We start from the raw sequence: 19,262 nt of genomic DNA on the forward strand, positions 1-19,262 counted from the left end.
GACGACGCCACATGACACGGTTTCCTTGCGCCTTATTTCACTGGATAAACCTGAGCACGAACAAAATACTGACTTCGGCATCTTGCACCGGATACATGGGCCTTGTCGATACTACCACTTGCGGAGAGATGCGACTTCAGGCATGATCTCTCAAGAAGCGAGGCGTCCCGGAACAAACAAACCAAAAATAGGAACCTCAGCGAACAAGCGATGCTTTCCACTGTTCTCTTTCACCTTTTGTTTTGCATTTCATATGGCGTTGGGGTTGGCGAGGCATCACCGTGCGCATGCTTCCCCTTGAGATGGGAATGGCGATGACAATGGATGAAACGAATCGACCGGATACGGGATACGAACAGGCGTCTGCAGGATTGCAATGGAAACGACATAACGAAACGACATTCTGTCTTGTGGCATCACAGCACACCAATCAGACAGACAGTTTGTTGCTTGTACCAACGTCGGCGTTACTAGCCTTTGCTGTATTATTGCTCCATGTTTTAGTCGGGAGAAACCCATTGATAGTATTTCCTCAATTATGATGATATGAACCGGGAGGGCCCAGTCCGGCGTCTTCTTCCTCTTATTATTAGAAACTGCAGACGGCTGGTGCTTGTGAGGAGATTGTGCTGGTGGTGACAGTTCAGTCAACTCATCGAACATGCGTAGGCGCCTGTATCCTGGGTCATCGACAGATGTCTTCTACTGGAAACAAGTCTGGCGGAGGCTACAAGATTGGTCGGTCACCTGGGCGGCTAGAGTCAATCACGCAAGAGCAGATCTAAGACGAGATCTTGTCCAATGGCCTGTCGAGCCCTGCTGGTGGTGTAGCTGCAGGAAGCAAGTCAAGCTCGATGTGTCGGTGACGGTTTGATTGGCCAACGCACCCCCTGGTCAACTCCGCCCGAACCCCAGCATCGGGAGTGATGAGGTCAAAAATAGTGACATTTAACCGCCGACGCTTTGCTGTCACCCGTTAAGCGAGGCAGGTTCTACGTTCGATGTGTGTGTACATGCATACGGAGTAAGGTAGTTCTGGAGCGAGCACTGGCTTGGGCGCGATTGGTTTCGATGGTGGACTCAGAGTTCGCTGTTTGCTCCACGCTTCCCCATTAGTGAGAAGCTGCCCCCAAACACTTCCCACCACTTCACCGCTGGCTTCAGCTTTGTTGACGGCGTTGGTGATGATGACATGGGGCAGGGATGGACCCCAAACCTATATGCCCAGAGCTATACAGACCCAAAGATAGATCTGAAAGACGATCCGTATGCATGCAGGCCACGGCACAAACGCAGCTCTCCATCTCCAGACTTGAAACACAGCAGGCTAGATTTCCAGATGCGGAATAGGCACAGCTCTCCTGAGGGCTCCTGTTTCATATCGTCGTCTGCTCGGTCATCCCAAGCAGAGAGCATGGCTTATAGGCGCCCGCTACTTTTTTTATCTTTGCCCACCGCTCACGGTAGGTGCCGTCCCAGAATACTTCACCATCCCCCCATGTTTCTCTTTTTAGGTTTTGGCGGGGCCAGATGTGTTTCATGTTTCATGTTTCAACTGTTTCCGTGTTCTTGGTCTATGGATATAACATCACCAAGGCCATCTTCAGACCTCGTTGTGTTTCTTGTCTTGACCAGCATGGGCTTGCAGCATCAAAGTGGCATTGGGTCTCTGAGTCCGGCCACTGTCGTCAAGAAAACATCTCGAGCCAAGGGGTTCTAGTCCTTTCTGCTTGTCCCAGTCCCTTCCTCGTGCGCTGCACACTTCCTTTTAGCCCTTGTCACTGCCGTCCAACATGTCTCTCAAGGCTCGGATCTCGTCTCCTCTCGAGGCCGGAAGGTCCATCCTCGACGCCGATCACCTGCCCCCACACCTGACTGCAGCCCTGGAGTATGCGTCCAAGAGGTTGGCGAGAAAGAGCCTCGACATTACGCTCGTCGTCGTACGCCGGGAATATCAGCTGCCTCAGCCATCCCCTACGGTGGCGGCAGCCTCGGTACCCCCTGAGGCGAGCGCAACTCCCGCCCAGGTGCCGAGTGCGCCTTCGAGGGCTGGCTTCTCTTCCGCCATCAAGCAGCTCGTCAGGACGGGGACGCACCCCGTCCTCCCCAGCCTCGACAAGACCCGCAATGCCGAACTGCAGCGCAGCAAGACAGTCTCCCCTGCCTTCTCTCTCTCGTCTGTCGACACCACAGGCCCGAGGTTGAGGTGGCCTCTGTCGCCGACCAGCCCGACCATGCCCATGACGCCCGCCACACCTGCCACTACCGTCTCGTCCACAACCACCGATGCGTCCCCTCAGTCACCCAACCCCTTTGGCATCCGGCTCGTCCACGCCGAGCCGCTGCAGCACAGGGAGGAGCGGGTCCTCCGGCAGACAATCGAGAAGGCCGAGCGGAAGTTTCGCATTGGGTATGTTCCTCTCTCTCCGACGATGCTGACCCCCCTCAGAGCATTTTGTCCATATGCAGCATACTAATGCACAGTGATAAACAGCACCGACTGGCTACCGGCCGCCCTCTCCGCCGCCCAATCAGGGCTGACCGCCGAGCTCCTGCGGCGCTCCGTCGCCCAGGGCGAGGTCCTCTTCTCGGCACCCGGGCTCAGCCTCCTGAGCCTGGACCACCTCTACACCTTCAAGTCGGCCCTCTCGAGCTACTCGGCCGGCCACGAGCCGTACCGCCTCGAGGACGCCGTCGACGAGCTGCGGCGGTTCGTCCTGGCCAACGGGCGGCGCAGGCTGCCCAAGAGCCAGCTGCTGCGCGCGTACGAGTGGCTCGGCTTCGAGGAGGGCGCCCTGGCCGAGGTGCAGAGGATGTACGCGCGGGCGTACGGCGGCGCCGGCGGGGACTGCGGCATCGAGGCCGACGGCCTGAGCTCGAGCCCCGTGACTTCGCCGGAGCCGTCGGTGAGGGAGGATCAGGACGACGATGGGTCTGGCAGCGAGGTCGAGACTGAGTTCGAGTGCGAGGGCGTCGTCGACGTCGTCGAGCCGGAGGAGCAGGAGCAGGAGCAGGAGGCGGAGCAGGAGGCGGAGGCGCCGTCTCCAGCGCGCACACCGGCGGCACAGCCAGTCCAGAAAGCCCCCGTCCTGAAGCTGCAGACGACCTTTGACAAGCCGGTGGTCGGAGCCCCAGCCCAGGACAAGAAGAAAATGCGCGAGGCCCAGATCACGGGGCACGAGAAGCTGGACCTGCGGATCGAGCTGGACGAGGCGGAAGACGGCGACGGCGAGGAAGAGCTGACGGCCCGGCCGGACGAGAACCGCAGGGTGCTGTCGTTCTGGAACAGCACTTCGATCGACGGGCTGCTCCACGCGGACCCGAGGGCCTCGCAGCTGTCCCAGCTCTCCCAGAGGCAGGGGCCGATGACGCCCAAGGGGTATGACGACATCTCCCCGATCACCAGAGGCGAATGGGGTTTCCTGATGGGAGGGCAGGTTGGGAGGCAAGTGGCAGTCACGACTTGCTAGATCGGTGCGACTGGGTGAGGGTCGAGGTCCTGATCGCATGCATACCATCATGGGAGTATGGTTTTATCTTTCTTCGTCTTCGCTTCTTGTAGATACCTTCCGGCCTCGCTGGCCGCTTTTCTTGTACATATCCATTATTCCATATTGGGCATCTTTTGAGGAATGCATGCCACATACCAGATAGACAGTCAGGCATATTGTAGTTCATACTCATCTGAATTTCAACAACCTTTCTGGTATTGATGCCTGGTTATTGCCACTTTCCCAAAGGGCTATATCACCTCCAACCGTATCTCCCAGACGCTTCCCGCTGTGTAGACCTGTTCTTGGCAAACATGTCCTCGAGGGCGTCCTTCTGTGTCTGCACCTGGTTGACCAGCTGCCGCAGACTGTGCTTGCCAGGCTGGATCGTCCGCACCGGGTTGTGCTGAAGAGACTGTTGTTCGCCAGAGGCACGCAATTCCTCGTTGTGCCGGTATTCGCGGTCCATGTCAAAGTTGATGACCTTGGAAGCTGCGGAGGCGGTGCCGGCCGCCTTCCCGCCCCGGCCGAAGAGAGCCCGGCGCTCCGCCGCCGATAGGTTGAGATCGTCTGCCATGTCATCCAGGGTGTGCGCTTGATGAGGGTAGGCTTGTGGTGGCGGTGGCTCGTGAGCTTGATGAGCGTCGTACGGTCCTGTGACGCCGTCGTCTTCGACTTCTGAAGTCTGGTGGAATAGGGGCTCATAAGCGCCGCTGTTGTCTGGTGTTTGCTGGGCTGCCGCGGATGCGTCGTCCTCCACGCCTAGAGAGAATAAGGAGACTTTTTTCTTCTCCGGCGCTGCCTGCGATTTATCTACTGCTGGTGTTGTCGTAGTAGTCGGCTGGGCGCTAACACCGGCGGATTTGACCGAAACTCCCTTCTTCTTTGCTGGCTTCCTCGAAACCGATAGCGGCTTGAACATGAGTGGCTTTCCAACCAGCTGCACATCCTCTGCCGGTTTCTGGCCCTCTGGTATTGACGGGCCCTTGGGCGCTGGTAGGTTGAGACCCGACGACCGGCTTGCACCCTCTGCGCCGTCGCTCGTCCCAGCGGCGTGTATGCCACTATCATCCTCTCTGTCCCGGCTGAACGCGGCCTCTGCACTCGTCTTCAGATGCACGCCGATACGTGGCGCGGGGCGGCTGTTGCTCGAGCTGGCCTGGGTTGCTGGCGCAGGCTTGCCAGTCGTCTTTGGCGCCGGCAAGAACGACGAGAAGCCGCTGAAGCGCGAGCCGCCGCCGCCGACCGTCCTGGCTCGCTTCGCAGGAGGCTCGTCGCTAGACGGTTCAGACGATGCGCTGGCGGCCTGCGGGAGGTTGACTACAATCTTGCGACTGCCCGTTGCGGAGTCGACGAGGCGCTGGAAGGGCTTCTTGGAGGAGGAGTCTGTCGTGTTGGTCGCTGTAGTAGCTGTCGGCTTGTTGCTCTGGGGCGGCGGGCTGGACTCGCCCTCGGAGTCGGAGTCGGAGTAATCTACCAGACCCATGTTGGGGAATTTGAGTGATATTCTCCTGGAGCCGCAGGCAGGCGGAGGGGAAGTCGTGCAAGATGTAGGTTGACGTCGACCTCAGACTTCTCACGACCGATATGTAAGGTAACTAAGAATTTTAGTGGAGTTATGAATCCATGGATGGATGTGTTCAGGCTGCAGTTGATAGCTTAACGTTAGTGGGTCTTAGCCTCCTACCGACTTCCAGCTAGAGCGTCCTAAACAATCACGCCCTAGTCCGGGACAGGGACCCCGCTTCACGGCCTCCAGGCTGGGAAAGTACCTACTCCATGTACTGGTGTTTCACGGGCCTACACTGTCCAACAACCTCGTCCGACTTCATTCTGTGCTTTGTTCCTCTCCTGAGTTTCTGGATCTGCGCTTCTGGCAGACGAATTGAACCCCTTAGGGACCAGCACTTTGTCGAAATGATTTCGCTTTCTTGAACCGCCACAGATCTCATCAGGGCGCTTCCCGCTGACAGCCATGTCTGTGATCCAGGTGGAAGAGTGAGCAGCCCCCCTTCTCTCTCCCAGTGGCCTTGCGCTCTGGCTCCTGGGAGCTTTGTCGCTGTGTACGCTCGGCTTGATAATCTCGAGGGCTGATGTATTTGAAATCCAGTCTTGTCACGTACCAATTACGAACGAGTTACCTGAACGACATTGCCGACGGTGTTGGGGAGCGCCTCCTCACTCTCAATGACAGCTTCCTGAACACGGCCGCCTTCAAGGCGGCGGGATGGCGCTCCAACCCAGCGCATATCAAGAGGACTCACTCTCCACCAATACCCACTGCCGTCGCGTCCGAATATTTCCAAGCCCCGCGGTCAGCAGGCCTGACCCTCGAGGATGAGCACGATGAAGGAGGGGCGCTTGGCGGAGGAGGTGGAGGCCTCGGCTCCGATACCGTTGGCCCTTCCATGGCAGCGGCCTCGAAGCGCCGGCGGAGACGCGAACAGATGGGCGAGGAAGATGAGGACAGTAGTGACCTGAGCGACGAGAGCGACGACGAGCCGGAGCAGCGCGCGGCGCAACAGATCAAGTTCGCCAAAATGCCCTTGAGGAACCGTTCCGGCTCCTCGCCTATACAGTCATCCAACCTACGACAGGTTTCTACGGTGTCTTCTACGACGTCCTCGCCGCAGAGGCCGGCCCCGCGGCGGGGCTCGCAGTCTGCGCTTGAGACCGTCAAGGAGCGAGCACGGAGGGACACCGTCACGAGTAGTGAGGTGTCGTCGGAGAACGAGTTCGACTCGTCGGGCTATCAACGGCAGCGAGAGCAGGCCCGGGCTCAGGCCCGAGCAGCCAGGATGCAGTCTCGGCTCAACTCTGACGCTTCCCTCACGGGTGTTAAACGCCAGGAGAGTGATCTACTCGAGGAGGAGGAGGAAGACGACTCCGATGCCTCCGATATCTCCTCCGCATATGTGGGCAGCATTGATTCTGCGTCCATCCTCAATGGTGCAGATAACCCATTGAACGCATCGCCGAGGCAGCAAATAGTCGGCACTCCACCGCGAGAGTTTACCAGAACGTCGACGATACGCAAATCACACGCACCTCCTCCCCATCTTATGCCAGTTCTCCCACCGCCGAGGCCTGTCAGCATGGTGCGGCCGCTTAGCATGATACAGCCTAAGAGTCTGCTATCTGAAGCGCTCAAAGCCAAGAAAACCAAACCGGCCATCCCGTTTGACGGATTCGCGTCTTTATCGGGACAGGGCGACCCCAACCCAATCATGGTCAGAATCTATGCTATAGGCTCAAAAAATGCGTCCAAGCCTTATGAGGTTGCGATTCGCAGGACGGTTCATGAAGGTCAAGCCGCAGACAGGGCTGTGACAGTCGCAGATCTCATAGGCCTCAGTCTCTGGAGATACAACGAGGAGAAACGGGAGCCTCCTTTGCCGGCCGATAAGCTCAACGTAAATTGGTGGACCCTGAGGATGGTAGAAGAGGGAGGCGAAGTGGATGATGACTTCCCGCCTCTTGAACGGAAGAAGCAGCTGATCTCGTTCACGACCGCAAACAACAGAGCCGGGAGGATGCGTTCAAACTCAAAAGTCTACGACGAGTTCGCCCTAGTGCAGGCATCGCCAGACGAGTTTGCTGAGAATCAAAAACTCACGCCGCAGTTCACCGAGGAGGCCCTGACCGAAGAACCCAAAGAGGAGGACGAGCTCACACCACGGAACACCCCGCAGCCCAACGTATCGGTGCTCACCCCTTCAAGTCGCCCCAGGCAGAACCCCATTATCACTACTACCTACCGGCATAACTCAAACTTGTTAGCAGACATGCCTCCGGCTCCCGTCACCGTAGCGAATACCACCCGAGGCAAGAAGAAGCTGCTCCGCATCCACATCCACTCCATCGATGCTGCACCGGGTCAGATGGTCACCCTCGATGTCACAACGGACACGTACCTGGAAGAAGTCCTCGACCTCGTCTGCAAAAAGCGCCAACTCGACAAGGCCGCCCACGTGCTGAAGCTGCCCGGGTCAGGCGCCGTCGTCCTGATCGACAGGGAGGTCTCCTCGATCGGCAACGTGAGCGACCTCGAGCTGCACCGCCGGCGCTTCGCCACCGACGGCCCGTCCACGATGACGGGCGGCTCGCCCAGCAGCGCGTCGCCCAAGGTCTACTCGTACCCGGACTCGGGCAGCGGCAGCGCCCCGCCGGCGGCGCTGCGCAGCAAGGGCAGGCTCAGGACGACGACGGCGGCCATGCTCGGCGCGCACCCGCTCGCCACCGAGGCGCTCAAGCAGGACGAGCTCGTCAACTCCAACTACAAAAAGTACACCGTCTGGCGCAAGCAGCCCATGCGCTTCGCCAACCTCAACGAGCGCCTCCTGACCATCGACGGCGAGTACATCCACATCGTGCCCTCCTCGGGCGGCAGGGCCATGCTCGAGGGCGGCGGCAAGACGACGACGGTCCACTTTAGCAATGTCGTGGGATGTAAGGTGTCCCGGCGGCACCCGACTCATTTCAAGGTAAGTGTGTTTGTCACCAAAAAAGCGCTCCCCGTCCCCGTCCCCGTCCCGTTCACCGTAATCCGTGGTCCAGATTCGAAAGTTGGCTGACTTGGCAAACACAGCTCCTTGTGTTTAAGGCAACAGAGAGTAAGCGATATGATTTCGAGGCCAAGAGTGCGAGCGAGGCGGCGGAGATCGTGCAAGAGCTCAAGAAGGGCATTTCTCCGTACCGTGATGTCTGAGGTTGCTGCTTTTTGAAATGAGAACCTTGGTGCGAACAGGATAAGGACAACCGACAAACGGACGTGGCTGAAGTCGTAGGGATTGGCGTTTGTAGGAGTTCTCGTGACCATGGATGAAAGAAAGCCTCAATGGCCTGAATATCAAGTTGACATGCCCATATAGGAGAAAATTCAACAACTTTGGATCTTGCTTTTTGCTTCCTCCTCTTGTTCTTGCACGCAAGTCACGACACTGAAACATATTTGGACAAAAAGTGTAATCTATTGATTCAGAACTACCAATCTGAATGCTAGTCCGCATAGACGATCCTGTGAATCGTCCCAGCCGTTATTTTTCATCATATTACTTGAACCGACCGAACCCCAATAATGATGATACCATGCATACACAAGCGAACGACGTTTTTCATCCTTACGCACGAACTGCCGCACCCAGGGCGCCACCGGTGAACTGAGTGCCACCAGCTTGCCGTTGGGTGTTGCCGCCAGTCCTGGCCCCTCCCCGACCACCTCCACGGCCCTGCCTCTGGCCACCACCGCGGCCCCTGCCACCCTGCCTCTCGAAAGCATTTGATGAGCCCTGCGTCCTCTGCTCCAGAGTCCGCTCGTTGGTCTCGATGAGGGCGCTGGCCTTGTCGGACAGTGTGAGGGCGAGGCTCTGCAGGCGGCTGAGCTCGACGCCCTTGCGGAAGATGACGGTCTGCTTGACCTGGTCGAGGGCGGCCGCGAGCTCCTCGTGGCTGATCATCTTGCTGACGACAGCCGAGACCTTGTGGGTCTCGAGCTCAAACATGCCACTGAGGGTCTCGATGGACAGGGTGTCGTAGAAGGGGGCGTAGGTGAAGAGGTAGGTGCGCAGACCCTCCTCCTGGATCTGCTTGGCGAGCATGGCCTTGATGCTCTCGGTCTGGGGCATGAGCTCCCAGATCTTGATGCTGTGGATGAAGGTGGTGGCCTTCTTCCACTCGCCAGCGGCAAGCGCCTTGGAGGCCTGCATGACGTGATCGCGCGTGTTCTCCGGGGGGCCGGTGAAGATCTGTCGCTCGTGATACTCGAGCATGCGGCGGTAGGTCTTGCTGATGACCCGCTTCTTGACATCAGGCGAGGAGCCGGTCTGGGCGAGGAGAGGAATCTCAAGGAGCATGCTGCAGGTCAGATAGACGCACTCGAGCAGTTCAAGGTTGATGTGCATGTGGAAGGGCAGCTGGCGTTGCCTCTCCAGCCTCTCCTGCTCGGGCGAGACCTGGCTATACCTCTGGATCATGACACCCTGGGCCAGGAGCTCCTTTTGTCTGCCGCTGCCGCAGATCTCTTGGAGAGTGTTTTGCGCATCGTAGACGAGACCCTTGCGGAAGGCGCAAAGGCCAACTTGCACCAACGTACGGTTGTATAGGATCTGGCTTTGGACGTCGAAGCTGCTAATCGTCTCCTGCAAGTGGGACATGAGCATCATATCCCTGGCCTTGTAGTATTCGTCGTGCAGCGCGAGGAAGTAGATCTGGCACAGCATAGCGCGGGCGCGGATAATGCCCTCGCTGTTGGCGAACAGGTAGTTGCAGAGCACGTTCACAAGGTGAGCAGCATCGACAGAGGCTTGCTTGGGGGTGATGGATGACTCGGTGTTCTCAGAGACAGATTTCCAGCAGTTCTCCTCCAGGATCTTGACAACTTGTGCGGGCTGGAAGACTTGTTAGCTTTGATGTGCATCATCATTGTGTCGAGGTGAATGACAAACCTTGAAGTAAACATGCTCGAGCCGTCGCATGACGATGCGGTTCAAGCTGTCCTGGGGGATCTCGAGCTCGGCATCCTTGCGCAGCATCTCGTAGTAGAGAAGACCCTTAAAGATGACGTTGTAGAGAGCACCCTCGTCCTGGAGTCGGTCGATGTACTCGGAGGTGTGGGGGTCAATAGTTTGCAGGGATCGAGTAAGCTCATCATCCAGGCGCTCGACATAAGAAACGACGCTGCCGGGAATGCGAATGTACTTCTGACCCTGCTCCAGAACGGGGGGCTTCTCGTCATCGTCCCACTCCTCGGCATTCTCAATAACGATGTACTCGCGGTTCTTCTCAAGAACAGAGAAGAGAAGAGTCAGCTCCTTCTCGGCGGCCTTCCAGTGCTCCAGAGGCATAGCATTGCCGGTACCAGCACCCAGGTCAAACCTTGCGGACACGAGGGTAAGAAGGACGCGAATCTGCTGGTAGGGGGTGTTGGAAATCTCGTTGAGCTTTTCCATAATCTTGATTTGCTCCTGCCTGTCGGTGTTCTTCTTGCCTCGCGACTCCATGATGGTGCGCAGATGCTTAAAGATGCTCTCAGGGGTGAATTGCAGAGACCGGCCACCCTTGCCGACTGTGGTGAAGTCATCACCGGCATCCTCGGCCTGCTCGGGGGTGAATGCGTCTGCCAGCTTGATTTTCTTGGGCTTGGCGGCTGGAGCAGCCTCCTCCTCGTCGGATTCCATAAACTCGTCATTGTCGGCACGGTACGCCTCGACCTGCTGCTGGTACTCCTTGCTGATCTTGCGGATGCGTTGCTTGACGGCATTCAGACCTCGAGCATTCGTCGCGTTCATCTTTTTGGGAGTGACCTTCTGCTTCGCGATGGTCTCATTCATGAAGTCTTCCAGCTCGGCGACACACTTGATGTAGACCTTGGGCGCGTTGGAACCAACGCGAAGCTTTTCGACCTGGCGGTTGAGTTTGTCGAATTCTGCGAGCACGGAATGTCAGTTATGAGCCGATGGGGGCATAGTGAGCGCATCGACGAACCTGTAGAGATAGAACTCCAGTCGTTGATCTTCTGGCCATTGGTGATGGCGGTGATGGTAGCCTCCAACTCATCGTACCGCTTGTCCTTGGCACTCTTAACTCTGACCGTTCCCTCCTCCTCGCTCTCCTCACTCTCTGAAGTATCCTCAAAGAACTTGGCGGCACCGGTCTTCTTGCCGCCTTCGCGGTCGGAATCATCATCAGAAGCCTCCTCAGACTCCTGGTCCTCCTCTTCGGACTCCTCCTCCTCGGACTCCTCCTGGTCCTCAACCTCCTCCTCCTCAGAGTAGAGCTCCTCCTCGTCGGAGCTGCTCTCGCTGGAGCTGTCGTTGCCACGGAAGAATCGAGACATGTTGACTGTCGGGATCGGCGCTTGAAGACGAGGCAGGTGTTGCGGTTCCTTTGCGGTCGGTTGTCTTCTCCAGGAAGCTGCGCGGCGTCACGATGGACAATTTGCCTGATAGAGGGGTCCAAATTTCCAAAGTGTGAAAAATAGGAATTTTGGTGGGGTGCGTTTGCTTGCCTTGGGGTTTAGCGAGTACACCCCCTTCGCGGTGCGTGCGGTGGGCCCAGCGAATTGCAGGAGTCAGCGGGCCGTCAGTTTGTGTTTTTGTGTGTGCTGTGTCCTCAAATGACAGGATTCTTAGCGGCTCTGCCAGCTGGCGAGCGGCCCCAACTTTGACCCAGGAAACAATACTCTGGAGCACGTGACCGTGTTAGTTGGAAGCGGAGCTTTCGCAACTTTGCCATTCCTTAGCGTCTGGTCGCGTCTTCATCATCAAGTCGAAGGGAAAAAAAACTCCACCAGCAAAGAACAGAGGAGAGGCAAGGTCGGTGATTCCTTCGCCAAATCTGATCATCTCCCGTTCAGAGTCATCAAGTATCGACTTGGTATCGACTGGAGGTGAACCGGAGATCATTCACCATTGCTTCGAACTATTTGCGATATCGTCTGCAGGTGGCATTCGAGTGATCGCAAGGTCGTCCTCTCTAGCGACTGGTTCGCCGCACCTGCGGCCGGATCAGAGCTTCCTCATCGCCTCGAAGTTATCGCGCCGACCGCAGACGACTGCGATTTAGAAAAATGTCGTCGCTCCCACCCCCTCCCCCAGGATGGGGTCCGCCTCCTCCTCCACCACCTCCTCCGGGACCTCCCTCCGACCTCCCTCCTCCGCCCGCGATTCCTGCGCCTCCTCCACCAGGATACAACCCTCCGTCGAATCCTCAGATCGCAAAGTTTGAGCAGAAGAAGAAAGAATGGCTACGGTCGCAAAGAACCCGATTTGGCGAGAAGCGCAAGGGAGGCTTCGTCGAGACCCAAAAGGCCGATATGCCCCCCGAGCATCTGCGGAAGATTGTCAAAGACATTGGCGACGTGTCACAGAAGAAATACACGAGCGACAAGCGCAGCTACCTTGGCGCGCTCAAGTTCATGCCACATGCGGTCCTGAAACTCCTCGAGAACATGCCGATGCCGTGGGAGTCTGCCAAAGAAGTCAAGGTTCTCTACCACGTCAACGGCTGCCTGACGCTAGTCAACGAGGTACCGCGTGTCATCGAGCCCGTTTTCTTCGCGCAATGGGCTACCATGTGGGTTGTCATGCGTAAAGAGAAGAGCGATCGACGGTTGTTCAAGCGCATGCGGTTCCCTCCTTTCGATGATGAGGAGCCTCCGTTGTCATGGTCCGAGAACTTGGAAGATGTCGAACCTCTTGAACCCATCCAGCTGGAACTTGATGAGGACGAGGATGAGGCCATTTATGAGTGGTTCTATGACCCGAGACCTCTTGTCGACACCTCGCATGTGAATGGACCGAGCTACAAGACTTGGAACCTCACTCTGCCCCAGATGGCGACCCTGTTCCGACTGAGCGGCCCTCTTGTCAGCGACATCATTGACAAGAACTATTTCCATCTTTTCGACAGGGAGGGCTTCTTCACAGCTAAGGCTCTCAACGTAGCACTTCCGGGTGGGCCTCGTTTTGAGCCTTTGTACAAGGACATTGATCCCAATGATGAGGATTTTGGCGAATTCAATGCCATCGACCGCATCATCTTCCGCCACCCTATTCGCACAGAGTCAAGAGTGGCGTTCCCGTACCTTTACAACTCACTACCGAGAAGTGTGAGAATCTCTTGGTACTCCCACCCCCAGATCGTCTACGAGAAGACGAGCGATCCCAGCCTCCCAGCCTTCCACTTTGATTCGCGGATCAACCCCATCTCGTCCCGAGCCGTGGCGCCTAGGAATATCAATATCAGCCACGAGGACGAGCTCTTTGGCTCAGGCAGCAATGAGGAGCCTGAGGAGACGGCGTTTGAGCTCCCTGCCGGAATCAAACCTTTCCTAGCTAAGGAGGAGCTCTCCACCGAAGATACGGCATCCGCTATCCAGCTCTGGTGGGCGCCCTTCCCTTTCAACCGCCGATCCGGACGTATGGTTCGTGCCCAAGATGTCCCTCTTGTCAAGCAGTGGTATCTTGAGCACGCCGAACAGAAGCAGCCCGTCAAGGTTCGCGTGTCGTATCAGAAGCTCCTTAAGTCATATGTTCTCAACGAGCTTCATACCAAGAATGCCAAGTCCCTGCAACGACAGAACTTGCTCAAGACACTCAAGCAGACCAAGTTCTTTCAGCAAACAACCATCGACTGGGTCGAGGCTGGCTTACAGGTTTGTCGCCAGGGCTTCAACATGCTCAATCTGTTGATCCATCGCAAGAACCTGACGTACTTGCACCTTGACTACAACTTCAACCTCAAGCCTGTCAAGACCCTGACTACAAAAGAGCGCAAGAAGTCACGCTTCGGAAACGCATTCCATCTGATGCGTGAAATTCTCCGCTTGACTAAGTTGATTGTCGATGCTCAGGTCCAGTACCGCCTTGGGAACATCGATGCCTTTCAGCTGGCCGATGGCATACTGTATGCATTCAACCACGTCGGCCAACTGACTGGTATGTACCGATACAAGTACAAGCTGATGCACCAGATTAGATCCTGCAAGGATCTCAAGCATCTCATCTACTACCGGTTCAATGCTGGTCCCGTGGGCAAGGGCCCTGGCTGTGGCTTCTGGGCACCTGCTTGGAGAGTATGGCTCTTCTTCATGCGTGGCATCATCCCTCTGCTTGAGCGCTGGCTAGGCAACCTTCTCTCCCGCCAATTCGAGGGCAGACACAGCAAGGGCGTAGCCAAGACCGTTACCAAGCAGCGTGTTGAGTCGCACTTCGATCTTGAGCTCCGTGCCTCGGTCATGGCAGATCTTATGGACATGATGCCCGAAGGCATCAAGCAGAACAAGGTCAACACAGTCCTTCAGCATCTGTCTGAAGCTTGGCGCTGTTGGAAGAGTAACATCCCCTGGAAGGTCCCCGGCCTGCCAGCCGCCATCGAGAATATTATTCTGCGATATGTCAAGTCCAAGGCTGATTGGTGGATCTCTGTTGCTCACTATAACCGAGAACGTATCCGGCGAGGTGCTACAGTCGACAAGACAGTTGCCAAGAAGAATGTCGGTCGTCTGACTAGGTTGTGGTTGAAAGCAGAGCAAGAGCGCCAGCACAACCACATGAAGGACGGTCCTTACGTCTCTTCCGAGGAGGCTGTTGCCATTTACACTACAACAGTGCATTGGTTGGAGTCTCGGAAATTCTCCCCGATTCCCTTCCCCAGTGTCTCGTACAAACACGACACGAAGATTCTGATCCTCGCTCTCGAGCGGCTCCGTGAGGCCTACTCGACAAAGGGCCGGCTGAACCAGAGCCAGAGGGAGGAGCTCGCTCTTATTGAGCAGGCTTACGACAGCCCTGGCACTACTCTGGAGAGAATCAAGCGATTCTTGCTCACGCAACGAGCATTCAAGGAGGTTGGCATCGACATGAACGATAACTACAGTACCATCAACCCCGTCTATGATATTGAGCCAATCGAGAAGATCTCTGACGCCTATCTCGACCAATACTTGTGGTATCAGGCAGACCAGAGGCATCTTTTCCCTGCTTGGATCAAACCGTCCGACTCCGAGGTTCCGCCGTTGTTGGTATATAAGTGGGCACAGGGTATCAACAACCTGGAGCAGGTCTGGGAGACCAAGGAGGGCGAGTGCAACGTCATGATCGAAACCTCGTTGTCAAAAGTCTACGAGAAGATTGAGTTGACACTGCTCAATTCGCTTCTACGGCTGATCATGGATCACAATCTTGCGGATTACATCACTGCCAAAAACAACGTCACCCTGACTTACAAGGACATGAACCACGTGAACAGCTACGGTATGATTCGAGGTCTGCAGTTCTCGGCCTTCGTCTTCCAGTACTATGGCCTCATCTTGGATCTGCTTCTCCTCGGTCCCCAGCGTGCAAGCGAAATCGCTGGTCCACCTCAGAGTCCAAACGATTTCCTTCAGTTCAAGGATCGGGAGACTGAGACCAAACACCCAATCAGGCTGTACACAAGATATATCGACAAGATCTGGGTGTTCCTGAGGTTCACTGCCGATGAATCGAGGGATCTGATCCAGCGATTCCTAACGGAAGAACCCGACCCGAACTTTGAGAACGTGATCGGGTATAAGAGCAAGAAATGTTGGCCCAGAGATTCTCGCATGCGCCTCATGAGGCACGATGTCAACCTGGGCAGGGCCGTCTTCTGGGATCTAAAGAACCGTCTGCCTCGCTCGGTGACTACCATTGAATGGGACGATACCTTTGCCAGCGTGTACAGCAGAGACAACCCCAATCTGCTCTACTCCATGTGCGGGTTCGAGGTCCGCATCTTGCCCAAGATTCGAAACCAGAACGATGAGTTCCCAGTCAAGGATAGCGTTTGGTCGCTTGTCGATAACACGACCAAGGAGCGCACCGCCCACGCCTTCTTGCAGGTTACCGAGGAGGACATTCAAAAGTTCAATAACCGCATCCGTCAGATTCTGATGTCCTCTGGCTCCACCACTTTCACCAAGATTGCCAACAAGTGGAACACGGCCTTGATTGCTCTGTTCACGTACTACCGTGAAGCGGCCGTGTCCACTGTCAGTCTGCTTGACACGATTGTCAAGTGTGAGACCAAGATCCAGACTCGTGTCAAGATTGGCCTGAACTCGAAGATGCCTTCCAGATTCCCTCCTGCGGTCTTCTACACTCCGAAGGAGCTGGGAGGTCTGGGCATGATCTCGGGATCTCACATTCTCATTCCCACGAGTGACAAACGTTGGTCTAAACAGACGGATGTCGGCGTGACACATTACCGTGCGGGTATGTCTCATGACGAGGAGACGCTGATCCCCAACATCTTCCGGTATATCATCCCCTGGGAGGCCGAGTTCATTGACTCTCAGCGAGTCTGGACCGAGTATTCACAGAAGCGGCTCGAGGCCAACCAGCAGAACCGCCGCTTGACCCTGGAAGACCTGGAAGACAGCTGGGACCGCGGTCTGCCGCGTATCAACACCCTCTTTCAGAAAGATCGCAGTACCCTCAGCTTCGACAAGGGTTTCCGTGCGCGGTCCGAGTTCAAGATTTATCAGCTGATGAAGAGTAATCCTTTCTGGTGGACAAGCCAGCGCCATGATGGAAAATTGTGGAACCTGAACGCCTACCGCACCGATGTCATTCAAGCTCTGGGCGGTGTTGAGACTATCCTTGAGCATACGCTCTTCAAAGCAACCGGCTTCCCGTCCTGGGAAGGCCTTTTCTGGGAGAAAGCGAGCGGTTTCGAAGAGGTATGTCCCTTTATCCTCTTCATTATAATGAGAAGGGATTGCTAACATGTTTATAGAGTATGAAATTCAAAAAGCTCACTAACGCCCAACGTTCAGGTCTGAATCAGATCCCCAACCGTCGGTTCACGCTCTGGTGGTCGCCCACGATCAACAGGGCCAATGTCTATGTCGGTTTCCAGGTGCAGCTTGATCTCACAGGCATTTTCCTACACGGAAAGATTCCCACCCTCAAGATCTCCCTGATTCAGATCTTCCGCGCCCATTTGTGGCAAAAGATCCACGAGTCCGTGGTGATGGATCTGTGCCAGGTCTTTGATCAGGAGCTCGAGTCCCTTGGCATCGAGTCGGTGCAGAAGGAGACGATCCATCCCCGAAAGTCTTACAAGATGAACAGCTCTTGTGCGGACATTCAACTTTTCGCCAGCCAGAAATGGAATGTCACCCGGCCTTCCATGCTGTTCGATACCAAGGACGTCATTGAGCCCACCACGACGAACAAGTTCTGGATCGATGTCCAGCTGCGTTACGGTGATTATGATTCGCACGACATTGAGCGTTATGTTCGTGCCAAGTATCTTGATTACACCACAGACAGCATGAGTCTTTATCCCTCGGCTACGGGCTTGATGATTGGTATTGACCTGGCCTACAACCTCTACTCCGCCTATGGCCAGTACTTCCCCGGTCTGAAGGTGCTCGTTCAGCAAGCCATGGCCAAGATCATGAAAGCCAACCCTGCGCTCTATGTCCTCCGCGAGCGTATCAGGAAGGGTCTGCAGCTGTATGCCTCTGAGAGCAACCAGGAGTTCCTGAACTCTCAAAACTACTCGGAGCTGTTCAGCAACCAGACGCAGCTTTTCATCGATGACACCAATGTCTACCGTGTCACCATTCACAAGACATTCGAGGGTAATTTGACCACAAAACCTATCAACGGTGCCATCTTCATCTTCAACCCAAGAACTGGACAGCTCTTCTTGAAGATCATTCACACCAGTGTCTGGGCTGGCCAGAAGCGTCTTGGTCAGCTTGCGAAGTGGAAGACTGCTGAAGAAGTCGCTGCCCTTATCCGGTCTCTCCCCGTTGAGGAACAACCCAAGCAGCTCATCGTCACCCGGAAGGGTCTGCTTGATCCTCTCGAGGTCAATCTGCTGGACTTCCCCAATATTTCCATTCGGGCGTCTGAGCTTCAGCTGCCCTTCCAGGCTGCGATGAAGGTCGAGAAGTTGGGCGACATGATTCTCAGAGCCACGGAGCCACAAATGGTCCTCTTCAACCTGTATGACGAATGGCTTAAGAGCATCTCGTCGTACACGGCCTTCTCCAGGCTGGTCCTCATCCTCCGCGCCTTGCATGTCAACCAAGACAAGACCAAGCTTATCCTCCGACCAGACAAGACAGTCATCACTCAGGATCACCACATCTGGCCCACGCTCTCTGACGAGGACTGGATCAAGGTCGAAACTCAGCTTCGTGACCTGATTCTGAATGACTACGGCAAAAAGAACAATGTCAACGTCTCCAGCTTGACCAGCAGTGAAGTCCGCGACATCATTCTTGGTATGGAGATCTCTGCGCCGTCGATGCAAAGGCAGCAGGCTGCGGAGATCGAGAAGCAGCAACAGGAACAGCAGCAGCTCACTGCCGTCACGACCAAGACCCAAAATGTGCACGGCGAAGAGATCATTGTGACGACCACATCTCAGTTTGAGCAGCAGACTTTTGCATCCAAGACGGAGTGGCGCACCCGTGCTATCGCGACGTCCAACCTGAGGACCAGGGCAAACAACATCTACGTCTCTCCTGCCGATGCTGAGGGTAATGAGATTACCTACGTGATGCCAAACAACATCCTCAAGCGGTTCATCACTATTGCCGACCTCCGTGTCCAAGTCGCCGGTTATCTGTACGGTTCCTCGCCTCCCGAGACGGACCAGGTCAAGGAGATCAAGTGCATCGTTCTTGTGCCACAGATTGGTGGTATCCGCAACGTCCAACTACCTCAGCAGCTCCCGCAGCACGAGTACCTCAAGGGCATGGAGCCTCTTGGCATCATCCACACGATGTCTGGCAACGAGCTGCCGTACATGTCAGCTGCCGACGTCACGGAGATGGCCCGTCTCCAAGACGCGCACAGCTCGTGGGACAAGGATCAGAGCGTCTCGGTATCCGTCTTCTTCACCCCTGGCAGCGTCTCGCTCTCGGCCTGGGGCCTGACCCCTCAGGGCTACAGGTGGGGTGTGGAGAACAAGGACACGCAGAGCGACCAGCCGCAAGGCTTCGCCACGACCATGGGCGAGAAGCGCAAGTTGCTCCTGAGCCCGCGCTTCAAGGGCTTCTTCCTCGTGCCCGAGAACGGCAAGTGGAACTACAGCTTCATGGGCTCGGCCTTTGCGGGCGTGGAGAAGAAGCCGGTGCACGTCAAGCTCGACACGCCTATGCCCTTCTACAGCGACCAGCACCGCCCGCTCCACTTCCAGAACTTTGCCGAGCTGGAGGACATCTGGGTTGACAGGACGGACAACTTTGCATGATTGGACAAGGAGGGCGAGAGAAAGTGCAATTGCAGC

The 19,262-nt window shown here is 56.2% G+C and overlaps 5 protein-coding genes across 5 annotated transcripts; 3 read left to right on the plus strand and 2 right to left on the minus strand.

Moving 5' to 3' along the window:
- Window positions 1-1,793: 1,793 nt before the first annotated feature.
- Window positions 1,794-3,470, plus strand: E0L32_005566 (uncharacterized protein; the record flags this gene model as incomplete). The annotated part of the gene is made up of 2 exons (XM_031140101.1): window positions 1,794-2,410; window positions 2,495-3,470. 2 exons carry the CDS (start codon window positions 1,794-1,796, stop codon window positions 3,468-3,470), a joined length of 1,593 nt encoding a protein of 530 aa, XP_030996081.1.
- A 277-nt stretch (window positions 3,471-3,747) lies between these two features.
- On the minus strand, window positions 3,748-4,977 carry E0L32_005567 (uncharacterized protein; the record flags this gene model as incomplete). The annotated part of the gene is made up of 1 exon (XM_031140103.1): window positions 3,748-4,977. One exon carries the CDS (start codon window positions 4,975-4,977, stop codon window positions 3,748-3,750), a length of 1,230 nt encoding a protein of 409 aa, XP_030996082.1.
- Window positions 4,978-5,584: 607 nt separating this feature from the next.
- Window positions 5,585-8,199, plus strand: E0L32_005568 (uncharacterized protein; the record flags this gene model as incomplete). The annotated part of the gene is made up of 2 exons (XM_031140104.1): window positions 5,585-7,975; window positions 8,080-8,199. The coding sequence occupies 2 exons, from the start codon at window positions 5,585-5,587 to the stop codon at window positions 8,197-8,199; spliced, it is 2,511 nt and encodes an 836-aa protein (XP_030996083.1).
- Window positions 8,200-8,611: 412 nt separating this feature from the next.
- E0L32_005569 (uncharacterized protein) lies at window positions 8,612-11,325 on the minus strand (the record flags this gene model as incomplete). Its single annotated transcript, XM_031140105.1, has 3 exons — window positions 8,612-9,877; window positions 9,935-10,914; window positions 10,974-11,325. 3 exons carry the CDS (start codon window positions 11,323-11,325, stop codon window positions 8,612-8,614), a joined length of 2,598 nt encoding a protein of 865 aa, XP_030996084.1.
- Window positions 11,326-12,057: 732 nt separating this feature from the next.
- On the plus strand, window positions 12,058-19,226 carry E0L32_005570 (uncharacterized protein; the record flags this gene model as incomplete). The annotated part of the gene is made up of 2 exons (XM_031140106.1): window positions 12,058-16,692; window positions 16,749-19,226. The coding sequence occupies 2 exons, from the start codon at window positions 12,058-12,060 to the stop codon at window positions 19,224-19,226; spliced, it is 7,113 nt and encodes a 2,370-aa protein (XP_030996085.1).
- Window positions 19,227-19,262: the final 36 nt, after the last annotated feature.

The sequence above is a fragment of the Thyridium curvatum genome (assembly GCF_004353045.1).
Source record: "Thyridium curvatum strain D216 chromosome Unknown NODE_29_length_410198_cov_82.451705, whole genome shotgun sequence".
Taxonomy (NCBI): domain Eukaryota; kingdom Fungi; phylum Ascomycota; class Sordariomycetes; order Thyridiales; family Thyridiaceae; genus Thyridium; species Thyridium curvatum.